Here is a 12,149-nt window from a genome sequence, read left to right as displayed (position 1 = left end):
GGGATAGAAATAGGTATCCTATGCCTTTTAGAACTGACCCTAGGGTGGGAACAGGGTTAATGCATATGAAGGAGTGAAGGGGCGGGTTTAGCACTTTAGAGAGGTTGGAAACTAATGGACCAAAGTGAAAAGTGGACGGAAATCACATTGAAACCGAAGCATACAGGAAAGGTGGAGGCAGGAGATGTTGGGGTCATACTCACGGGTAGCCGAGGAATAGAAGGTTTAAGACAGAGTGGTTCCGGAACAAGTTGACCAGCGTCCAGCAGAGCACCCATCCGCACAGCGTGAGCAGCACCAGTCGCACGCTGATCAGGGCAGTGTACTGGATCATGGACGTCGTGCCCACCTGGGAGGCCTGCAAGCGACACGCAGCCAGAGAGTTAGAGGTGCAAGCTGTGAATCAAGGGCCACACCAACGTCAATCTCTGCCAGAATGAGGAATGTTGCTAAGACATGTAGGCATGCAAGGAGGACATTGGCAAAAAAACACCACAAACAGCCAGCATGGTCCAGGACACACATCGGAATTAAAAATGAATAGTTGGATAAGGCTCCACAAATCAACAGTAACATCATAGCAGCATTTACAGGCCTGCCTCAGCTTCCTTTTAAACATCCGATTTATAAAAATACACATGTAACAGTTTTCTTCCACAAATCTGGATAAATCACAGCTCAATGCTGAAAACAAGAGAATATAGTCTCCAGTAAGTGGCAGAGTATTCATATTTGCCGTTCACAACACACAACACTTTCTGCCTTTTAGTGCACTATTAGTTTTGGTTTGAACAAAAGTCCCAGGTAATCAAGGCCTTTAGTCTGCACCTTTGTGTGCATCACGGAATCGTAGTCTAATAAACGGTATCCCGCAAAACACTGAACAATCAATGGTGCCTTCTTCCCTTGAACGGTTGGGATCAACTAGTCCTGCCATCGGTGGACTTCAGAAGTGTCCCGGGAGCATCCGGTGGGCTGGCCATCCAAAGACCAGGCTTCTCTGCTGCTATGGAGGCGGTCGCAAGCTCAATCTTGGGACTCTGCAGATACTCAACTAGTGGCCAAGGAACATTGTCACCTTCTACTGATGGTCTCCTGCATGAAGAGGGCCTGTTTGGAGTCTGTCCTTTGCCACTGACTCTTGAACCAGGGATTCTTAACTATGGCATCCTGTGGGTTCCTCCTGATTGGGCACTTCATATTTTGGCATCTGGTCTATCCTGCTATAAGTCTGCAAGTACTGTCCTGTAAACAGACATCTGAACTGCTGCCCAGCCGACCCAATCCCGAAAACATCTCTAGCGACTGGATCCACAACCTCAAGACCCCCACCGATTGGCCAACGACAGAAGTCATTCTCCCCAGAGACCAAGTACCTCATGGTTGGTTACTTGGGATGGAAGTGTGCATGCCACTCAATAGAACGGTTCCATTTGTTAATATCCCCGCAAAAATATCACCATATTTTTGTGCTAATATTAAGGCATGGAACCTGCGGGGGACACCCCCGCATCCCCCGCTCCTAATCCCTCACAAAAATATCGCCTATGGCCATTCCAGATGACCATATATACAGCGATATTTTTGGTGGGGATAATATGTAGTGATACTAATAGAACTATGCTTACATTTCTGTTTGGTGAGGTTCTATGGTAGGATTTCCCCAGGGAAATACTTTGTGTGGAGAAATTGGGCATTTACCCCCAATTTCATCCTGAAAACGGTCTCCATAAAAGTGTACTGTAAACTGAATATTTACTTATCTATTGGCTATAGCCAAAATGTGTGCAGGGGAACTTTAAGACTTCCTCCTCTTCCACCCGCTTTTCAGATAATGACCTGCCAACTACTTACCTGATGTGGAAGGACTACCTAAGTTAGGTATGTATGCCAGGAGCTTTACAGCAAATGTGAGGCATAAAATAAAACAATGTGTAAGGTCTTTCTGGCAGAGCAAGAAAACCGACAATAGATTGGGCCTCATTACACGGACAGCGGTAAGTGTTTGCAGGTACCGGTAAGGGTACCAGTACCGGTAAACCCTTACCGCCTTACTACGAGGTCCCTTTGTGGGACCCTACCCTAACGGCTGGTTCTACCAGCCTTTAAGGACGGGACCCGCAAAGGGACCTAGGAGGTAATTAGGTACCGCAATTTGCGGTACCGTAATTACCGCCTTCCCCATTCCCATTGACCCCTATGGGGGCAAAAATGGGAATGGGGAAGGGCCATGGTGAATGGGGAATTACCGCCCGCTTACAGCTTGGAATAGGGCGGTTATTCTGCCATTCACCATGGCGGACTTGGTAAAATACCGACGGCAACCATGGCGCTAATAGCTATGGTTACACATGGTTACCGCCGTCCGTGTAATGAGGCCCATTGTCATTTATTGGAGATTTATGCCTCTAGCTTACTGTCACGACTAAAAGGATGCCTTATTAAAGTGTGCATTTTGCTTGCTGCTATACTTCGATAAAAAGCAATACTGCACACGTTTTAAGTGACTGCCTTTATTAAGAGTGTAAAACAAATTCATAGAAATGTATAAGCCATATTATAGCATTTTTTTAAAATCTCTTTATTGTTTTTACAAACAACAAACATCACACATAAACTGCACTTCATGGTCGGAATCCACTCCCCAGTATCAGCTTTCTTGGTGCGCTTCCCTGGCCTCTCTCGCCCATGTCCTCAGTGTTCTGTAACGCCACCAGATTGCGCCCCCCCCCCAGGGTCCTGCACTGTCTGGGTTGGGTCAGCCCCCTCTTTCCTAAGTGAGGATTCTCCCCTCACATTACTGCCAGCTTATCAACAGTCCTCTGGCCCGCTGGGGTTGCTTGTGCCATTTCTTCCTGCATGTTCGAACAGTTCCTGTACTAGCGAGTTCCATGCAAGTATCTTGGCTCTGCTCTCGCTTTCTCCCTTTGCATTGCTCTAGTCCACACTGACATTCCAGCTATCACCCATTTCTTCAGATCTGCCCACATTGTCTCTATGTTCGGCCAGTGCTCGAGTTCCATGACCTTGCTATGCAGCGCTTCCCCAGCATGCCCATTAGGTCTTTCATTTTTGCAATGTGTGTCCTTTGTTTGCCGCCTCTAGGGAACAGGCCTAGTAAATAGGATTCCGGTGACCACGCCTGCATATGGATTCCACCTTCCGCCGCCTTTGCTCAAACAAACAGTGTCCCAGAATCTTGTCAGCACCTTGCAGGACCAAAAACATGTGCAGCATATCTGCCTTCTCTGCCGCACATCTTGGGCAGCTTCGGGTTTGCTTATTACCCATGGTGGACATTCTCCTGGGCATGACATATGCTCTATGTGTGAGGTAGAGCTGTGCTGGTCTAAATCTCGCATTCCTGGAGACTTTCTTCGTGTACCTGAGGGCCCTGGACCATTCCTCGCATGTGAAGGGTTTCTGGAGTTCATCTTCCCATCTTGCTCAAGCTTGCAGCTCTCGTGCATTATTACTTCCTAGGAGCTGTTCACAGAGTCTGGATACCGTGTGTCCCCCTTCTGATACGTTGTCCCACGCGTCCATTGCCCAGTGCCCACTCAGTGTCTTCCCCACGGGGTAGTGTCGTCCACCACTTACTGATTGTCTGGATCATGCTGTTATACAGTATAAATGGACCCCTGTGTATGTCTTGCTCTGTAATCAGGGTCTGGAATTCCACCCAATGTCCATCTTGCCACAAGTCCCCAATCTGGGCCACTCCCCTGTCTTCCCAATGTGTTTGATATGTTGTCAGGGTCTCTGTATGGGCCCATTTAGCCCTGCAAGGGGAATTTGCGTGGAGCAGGGGTCCCTTGTGTTTTCCAGTCCCTTTCCCATAGGGTTAGGCCCAGTTTGGTCATGTTGGGGAGGGGTTTAATCCGGGTTTCATCTATCCATGGCAACTCTCTCGTAGTATTGTTGCAGAGCTGGCTGTAGAAGCAGTGAGTCTATGGCTGTTTCGTCTCCCAATCACCGTACCACAAATTGAGTTGTCCTGCCAGGTAGTAGCGTTCAAAGTCTGGCAAGCTGATCCCTCCTGATTCATAATCTCTTTGTAGTGTGTTCAGGGCTATACTGTTCCTCCCTCCTCCCCACAGGAACTCCCGTGCCATCAGTTAGCTGTTTGAAAAATGACCCGGGTATGATGTGGTATGCTTGTAAAGTAGTATAACAGGCGGGGCAGTACTGTCATTTTCAGCAGGGCCCTATCATCCCTAGTGGCAGTGTAACCCAGAACTTCATTACTTTCCTGATTTTTTCCAGGACGGCCCGAGTGTTGGCCTTATGTGTTTTTATAGGGTCATGATGCATGTCCACCCCTAAATAGCGGAAGGTGTCTGGTGTCCATGTGAGGCCCAGATCTGGCAGTTGGCCAGGGGTCTGTTAGGGGGAACAGCAAAAACTTTCCTCTGTTAACAGTGATTCCCGACAGTCTAGCAAATGCACCCAAAGCCTCTAGCAGATCTGGTAAGTGTTCTCGTGGATTCTTAACATAAAGGAGCATGTCATTCGCGTATATCGAGATTTGGTGTTTGACCCCGTCTATTTCTATCCCAGGTTCTTTATACTCTGCTCTGAGGAAGGCTGCAAATGGTTCTAGGGTCAATACATACAACATCGGGGATAGTGGACATCCCTGCTTCATGCCCCTACAGATGTTCAAGCCTCCAAGATGGTCTACCTGTCTTCACCCTCTCCTTGGTATCTTTGCAAAGGAGCTTTATCCAGGGAAGAAGTCCCTCTCCAGCACCAAAATGGACTAGTGCGCTCAGCAGCCAGTTCCTGTTGACAGAATCAAAGGCTTTGACAGCTTCCGACAACGCCACAGCGTATTCACACCTTCTCTAGTTTGTTTGATCGACTATATGGTGGAGTCTGCGCAGATTCCACGTAGTGTTCCTCTCCGGTACGTAGCCAGTCTGGTCTGGGTGCACCATCATGGGTATGACCCGTTTGTCGGCAGGCTAGGCTTGCGGTTAGGATTTTTGAGTCCTGATTTATCAGTTAAATCAGCCTGTAGGAGCTGCAGTCGAGAGGTGGTTTCCCTGGTTTTAGTATCGGTCTCATTACCGATTACGACATGCTGTTCGGGAGCTGTCCTCTCTCATATGACTCCTCATACATCTCTAGCAGCTTAGGAGCCAGGGTGTCCTTACATTCCTTGTAAAATTCCCCGGGTAGCCCATCAGGTCCCGGGGACTTGCTGGTCAGGAGACTGGCTATTACAGCTGCCAGTTCCTCTATTGTGAGGGGTGCCTCCAATATCTGTGCCTGCTCCTCCAATATTTTCGGGAGGTTAATCTCCGCTAGGGCGTCAGCTATGTCCTCAGCCTCTGCTTCCTGGTTCTGGGAGTACAACCTTTCGTAGAATTGCGAGAAGACCCTATTAATGCCCTCCTGGGTCCTCACTTATGTGCCCTTTTCATCTTTTATTGCATTTATCGTGTAGGGTCTACTTTCCTGCCTGGTTAGCCAGGCTAGGAGCCTACTGAGCTTATCCCCTTCTGTGTGTAGCCTCTGTATGTACTTCCCATAATCCAATCCGGTGTGCAGTCAAAATGTCGAAAAAAAAGTCGATAAAAAGCTGAATTCCCTTTTAATTATATGACAATGCATTAGTTACCGTAAAAGCATTTCTGATGGTTGTATCTGCTTAGATTCACATGCTGTGCATAGGTCCGACATCCAGTGGTCACTGCGGAGTATTGCATTTTGTTTTTCGTAGTCGAAAAGGGGACGTCGACAAGGCGTGTCTGTAACACTATCCCTATAGTGACGTGCGTTGTACCCACAATCCCTCACGCGTCGAGGTCCCTCTGTTTGTATTTTTCTGCCCTGAGGGAGCCTTCTAGACGTGAGTGAGTACAGAAAAGAGAGAAATATAGAAAAGGATGTCTATGTTCCTTCCATCCGAGCGGGGAGGAAGGGTGGGCGCATGTGAATCTAAGCAGATACAACCATCAGAAATGCTTTTACGGTAAGTAATGCATTGTCTTCTGATGTTTGTTAATCTGCTTAGAATCACATGCTGTGCATAGACTAGCGAGCAGTACCCGGAGTTGGCGGTGGGTTATGAGAAGGAACAGTAGAGAAAAGATGTCTTAATACTGCCTGTCCCACCTGGGAGTCAGATCTAGAGTGTGCATCTAGACAGTAGTGTTTTGTAAAGGTGTGCACAGAACTCCAGGTAGCCGCTTTGCAGATGGACTCAAGGGGAACATTTGCAATGAATGCTATGGACGCCCCCGTGCCTCGAGTAGAATGTGCTCTTGGCCTAAAGGGCAGTTCTCTCTTAGCAAGAGTATAGCAGAGAGTGATGCATTGAACAATCCATCTAGAAATAGTGGACTTTGAAACTGCATCCCCTTCTCTTCCTGCTGCCACCGAGACGAAGAACTGATTAGTCTTCCTCAGTGGTCTGGTTCTTTCCATGTAGAACATGACCGCTCTGCGGACATCTAGTGTGTGCAGAGTCCTTTCTCCCAAGTTGGAAGGATTTTGAAAGAACGCTGGTAGTGCTATAGACTGGTTTACGTGGAATTTTGAGATGAATTTCGGAGCAAACCTTGGGTGAGTGCGTAGAACCACCTCATCTCTGAACTGTAACAAAGGGGTCTAGAACAGAAAGAGCCTGTAGTTCACTTACTCTCCTGATGGAGGTGATAGCTATTAGAAAAGCAGTCTTAAGAGTGAGGTCTTTAAGAGATGCTTTGTGCATGGGTTCAAATGGTGAGCCCATGAGTCTGGTAAGTACCACGTTAAGGTCCCATCCGGGAGCTGGGTCAGCTATTGGGGGGTGTATTCTCTTTACTCCCTCCATGAAGGCCTTTATAACAGGGATCTTCCACCACGACACTTTGAGTTGGGAAGTGGTGTATGCAGAAAGTGCCGCTAGGTGGACTTTAATGGAATTGAACACTAGACCTGAATCCAATAAATGGGTCAGGTATAGAACAATATGTGTGGGAGAGCAGTCAATTGCGTTGATGCTCTTTCCTCTGCACCAGATGACAAATCTCTTCCACTTGCTAGAATAGCAGTGGCGAGTGTTAGGTTTTCTGGCTTCCCTGAGGATGTCCATGCATCTCTGCGGGAGCTGTAGATGTCCAAATTCTATGATCTCAGGAGCCAGGCTGCTAAGTTCATGTTCTGGGGGCATGGATGCAGAGTCCTGCCCTTGTCCTGAGACAGCATGTTGTACGGGCAGGGGAGTTTCACTGGGGGAGATAGAGACATCTCCATCAAGTGAGCGAACCATGGCTGTCGGGCCCACATTGGGGCCACCAGTATCATGGTTACTTGTTCCTGGTGCATTTTGTGCACCACCTTGTTGAGAAGGGGAGTCGGGGGGAAAAGCGTAAACAAATTTCCCTGACCATTGAATCGACAGACCGTTCCCCTTGGATTGGTTCTGGGGGTACCTGGAGGCGTAACTTTGGCATTGTGAGTTCTCCAGGGTTGCGAACATGTCTATTTCTGGGAAACCCCATTGCGTGAAGACGTCGAAGACGATGTCTTCGTGCAGTCGCCATTCGTACTCTTCGGGCAGGGGGAAATCCCTGCTGAGTTTGTCTGCCAGCAGATTGAGTTCCCCTGGTACATGTTGTGACAGTAGGAACATATTTTGTTTGAGAGCCCACTTCCATATATTTTGGGCCAGTTTGGACAGTCCTGAGAGTGGGTTCCCCCCTGCTTGTTGATGTAATACATGGCTGTGGTGCTGTCTGTAAGGACCATCACTGTCCTGCCTTGTAGGTGTTCCTGGAAGGCTTTTAGCTCCTTGAACACCGCTAGTAGCTCCAGAAGATTGATGTGTTTGGATGCTACGTTCGGAGTCCACACTCCGTGAGCAGTCTGATGGGATAGGTGAGCCCCCCATCCTGTGAGGGATGCGTCTGTGGTTAGAGTGGCTTCCGCCGCGGGTGTGGCAAAGGGTTTCCCTTTTTCCAGGTTTTCCTTTGTCCACCACCGTAGCGAGAGAACTAAGGCCTGCGAGACCACCACTAGATCGTCCCATAGTCCGCTGGCCTGACACCACTGGCTGTTGAGCCACTCTTGCATTGGGCGCAGGCGCGCGTGAGGTACCAAATAAATACACGACGCCATCATGCCTAGCAAGCGCATTGCTTTGCGTACCGTCACCTCTCGACCGGTCACATATTGAGGGATCTGAAACAGCATGTTTTGGACCCTCTCTTTGGAGGGGAAGACGAGGCCGTCCTTTGTTTGAATTAGAGCCCCTAGGAATTGTTTGATTTGGCTGGGGTCTAGGCTGGACTTCTTTTCGTTGATGGAGAAGCCCAACTGGAACAAAAGGTCTACAGTCTTTTGGGTATTGGAGAAGCATGTTTCGTAAGAATCCCCTGTTATGAGCCAGTCGTCGAGGTAAGGGTAAACTGGGATGGACAACCTGCGCAGGTGGGCCGCTGCCACTGCCAGCACCTTCGTGAATACCCTTGGTGCAGATGCTATGCCGAAGGGTAGCACTCTGAACTGGTAGTGTTTGCCCTCTATCATGAACCGGAGGTATTTTCTGTGCGCTGGCAACATTAAAATATGAAAGTATGCATCTTTCATGTCCAATGTTGTCATGTAATCTCCCTGTGATAGCAGTGGGATCACTTCTTGTAAGGTCACCATACGAAACTTTTGGGGTTTGATAAACTTGTTCGCTGGGCGCAGATCTAATACAGGGCGCATGGTTAGATCCTTTTTGGGTACAAGGAAGTACACTGAATAAATACCTTCCGTTACCTGAGATAGAGGTACGACCTCTATGGCTCCTTTTTCCAGCAGTTGTTGTACTTCTTGGAGAAGGATGGCAAGATGTTCCGGTGTCATGCGACGCCCCCTCGGGGGTTTGTATGTTGGGGAACTGTTGAATTCGATGCAGTATCCGTGGGCTACGGTGGAAAGTACCCAGCGGTCTGACGTTATACCCTCCCATGCTGGAAGAAAGGATGTTATCCGGCCGCCGACCGGTGTTGCATGGGAGGGGACGCGAATCTTCGCGTCACTTGGTGTTGTTGGGGGCTTGGGAGCCTCTGGGGGTGGACCCCCGGCCTCTTCCTTTGCCCCGGCGCTGGCCTCTTTGGCTGTACTGGCCACTATTGGTCTGGAAATTGGTGGCAGGGTACTGTTGCTGCTGGTTTTGTTGTTGGCGTTGGCCACGAAAAAAGCGTTTGTTGCCATAGCCGCGCCTGGTAGAGGGCTTAGAGATTTGGTCAAGAGTTTTGATAGTATCGAACTCTTTTTTAGCCATCTCCAGAGCCTCATCCACCGCTTTCCCGAAGAGGTTTGAGTCTTCAACAGGTTTATTTATTAAAGACGCCTGTGTCTCCGGTTTGAACCCTGAGTTGCGCAGTCATACGTGGCGTTTTAGGATTATTCCCTGAACTAGGGAATGTCCTGCTGTTTCTGCCGCATCCAGAGAGTTCTTTACAATACTCTGGTTGACCTGGGTTCCTTCGCCAATAGTTGTAAGCAGGCGTGTACGTAATGGTTCCGGCGCTTCTTCAGCGTCTTTGCGCAGTTTGGCCCACTGCGCGTCCGCATAGCTAGTGAGCAAAGAATTGCTGTTCGCAATTCTTGCCGAAAAGGCAGCCGAGGATGTAACTCTTTTTGCAAGGGCATATAACCGCTTGCACTCCTTGTCAGGTGGTGCCTCACTGGTGGAAAGTGGTACCCCTGCCCTCTTTCTTGTGTTGGTTACTACCAGGGAATCCGGAATGGAATGTCCCCTGATGTACAGCGGGTCTGAGGGTGAAGGAGTGAAAAGTTTTTCAATTCTAGGATTGACCCCTCTGATTAGTGCGGGTGTGGACAGCGAAGGGATGATTCTTCTCTTCACCGAAGCGAGGAGGGGAATGGTCTGACTGACCGGGGGTTTCTCCTTAATTACTCTTTCCACAAAGTCTAATTCAGGAGAGAGCTCCCCAGTGTCCAGTTCGAAATGTGCTGCTGCTCTGCGCAACAGGGCATTAAATGTGGGCTGATCGTCAATGGGAGACGTGTTTCTAATAGGTGAATTGTCAGGAGGATTTAGGTTCAGGACATCAGTGTCGGAATATATTGATGGGGATTGCCAGGGGTGAGAAGGTCCTTCTTCTGGATTTTCCCCGAAGCCTTCTCCTACCAAGTCTGGGCTGTCTTCCAGACCTTTCTCCTGGTTCCGTCCCTCTTCCTCGTCCATAAAATCATCCTCTTCCTCAAAATAATGTTCTTCCCCAGTGAGGTCATACACACTATGGAAGTCTGAGGCTGTGTCCTGGTGGGGATTGACTAGTCTCGGAATTTTGGCCCTGGGGTCCTCCTGAGGCCCTTCTCTTATTCTCTTGGGAGTGGGAGGGTTCTGGGTATTCATAAACCTCTCCATTCTTTCCATGCAGAGATGGAGCCTTTCCATGGTTTCATGGGGTACCCCTGAGCGGTCTAGCGGGGGAAAAATGGTGTCTTGTAGCTGAAAACGGCTCGACCTCTCCCACAACGTCGAGGAAAGTGTCCTGTCGCCCTCCGAAAAGCCTTCAGGTGTGTTGGGAATCCCTTCGACTGAAGGAGATCGTCCCTGCCTTTCTTCGGGCATTTTCGGCGTGTCTTTCGACCTTTGCGTAGCGCTCGACGTGTCTTTCGGCGTACGCTTGTGGGCGTCGGCTACCACGATCCTCGCCAAGCTCTCAGCGACTCGTTTGTCAGCGGAGGGCTGTGGTTTCGACGTTATGGGTGTCAATCGCTCTACGGCGGCATGCGCTTTCTGCTGATGCGCGCTGGCCGATGATTTGGGGCGGCGCCCTTATTTGCCGAAAGCCCAGTCGCTGGTCGCGGCTGCGAGAGGGGCTTCGAACCCGAACGGTCCGAGGAGGTCGCCGGTGGAACCTGCGTCTCCTTGGGCGCTGATGCTCTCTTCGCCTTCGACGAAGAAGAGCCATGGGTTGTGTGCTTATGTGTGGTCTTGTGTGCGTCAATGTCGCCGGGGTGTTCATCCCCATAAGCAGGGTGTGAGCCGAGCCCGTCGGGGCCGGGGACAGACGACGAAGCGCGTGTGCGCTCTCTAGGGGGGTTTTCGACTTCCGTAGCGGAGGTCGTGGTATCACGTTCCTCGTCACTGTCGGAGGTAGCAACGGTGGGTGAAGCGTCGGCCTTCGACATAGCGTAGGCCGCCCACCTCTTGACCCTACGGTCTTTTAGAGTCTTCGGCTTAAGAAGCTGACAAGCCGTGCAACCTTCCTCTTTGTGATTGAGGGGCAAGCAGCGGTTACACCGTGAATGCTTGTCCTTCCAAGTAAACTTGCCCTTGCAAAGCGGGCAAAACCTAAAGGGTGTCCTCTCCATAGCCGAGGCAATAAATCGTGATAACCACCCCAAGGGAAAGGAAGGGGAAAAGGAAAGGCATTCTCAGAAAAGAACTAGAGATGTCCCACGACCCCCACTCTCCCTACTGTATTTGGCCTGCGAGGCCAGGCCACGTGTTCGGCAACGCCGAAGGATCTCCTCCGCTCGTCCCCTCCGTCGAAGATCTTGCTCGGCGGAGACAGCTTCACAACAGCCTCGAGGGGGGGATTGATATGTTCTATATTAATATAGGAAAACGACCAAAGGTCGAGGAGATGAAATCTGCAATGTCTCTCGAGGAGCTCCGCGTAAAGGCGACCAGTAGCTGGGCGGAAAAAAACAATCTGAGGGACCTCGACGCGTGAGGGATTGTGGGTACAACGCACGTCACTATAGGGATAGTGTTACAGACACGCCTTGTCGACGTCCCCTTTTCGACTACGAAAAACAAAATGCAATACTCCGCAGTGACCACTGGATGTCGGACCTATGCACAGCATGTGATTCTAAGCAGATTAACAAACATCAGAAATTTATTTTAGGGTCCGGGAATAAAAAAAAAAAATTTAAAAAAAAAAAGAAGGGCGGGTTGGGGGGAATCCCCAACAATTTCGAATAACAAACGTATTAAAAATAAATAAAAACGACATTTTGACTTTCGACCTTTTTGTTTTCGATTTTTTCACTATGAACCATCCAATCCCCCCAGTTTCTCCCACATGGCCACACACTTCAACCTCAGAGATGTAAGTTCCCCTGGTTCCTCCCCAGCTTTACCCGCCTGTGTTTCATGGCTTTTTATCTCCCTTTCTATATCC

At 49.5% G+C, this 12,149-nt stretch overlaps 1 protein-coding gene across 1 annotated transcript in view; it reads right to left on the bottom strand.

Moving 5' to 3' along the window:
- The window catches only part of TMEM39A (transmembrane protein 39A), a 632,890-nt gene that overhangs the window by 207,432 nt on the left and 413,309 nt on the right, over positions 1–12,149 (bottom strand). The window contains exon 5 of the mRNA XM_069635929.1: positions 204–358. Within this exon, the coding sequence (XP_069492030.1) occupies positions 204–358 (155 nt within the window). The remainder of the gene's footprint in view (positions 1–203; positions 359–12,149) is intronic.

The sequence above is a fragment of the Ambystoma mexicanum genome, chromosome 7p (genome assembly GCF_040938575.1).
Source record: "Ambystoma mexicanum isolate Mex_15411 chromosome 7p, UKY_AmexF1_1, whole genome shotgun sequence".
NCBI lineage: Eukaryota > Metazoa > Chordata > Amphibia > Caudata > Ambystomatidae > Ambystoma > Ambystoma mexicanum.
This window is presented reverse-complemented; position numbering and strand designations above follow the sequence as displayed.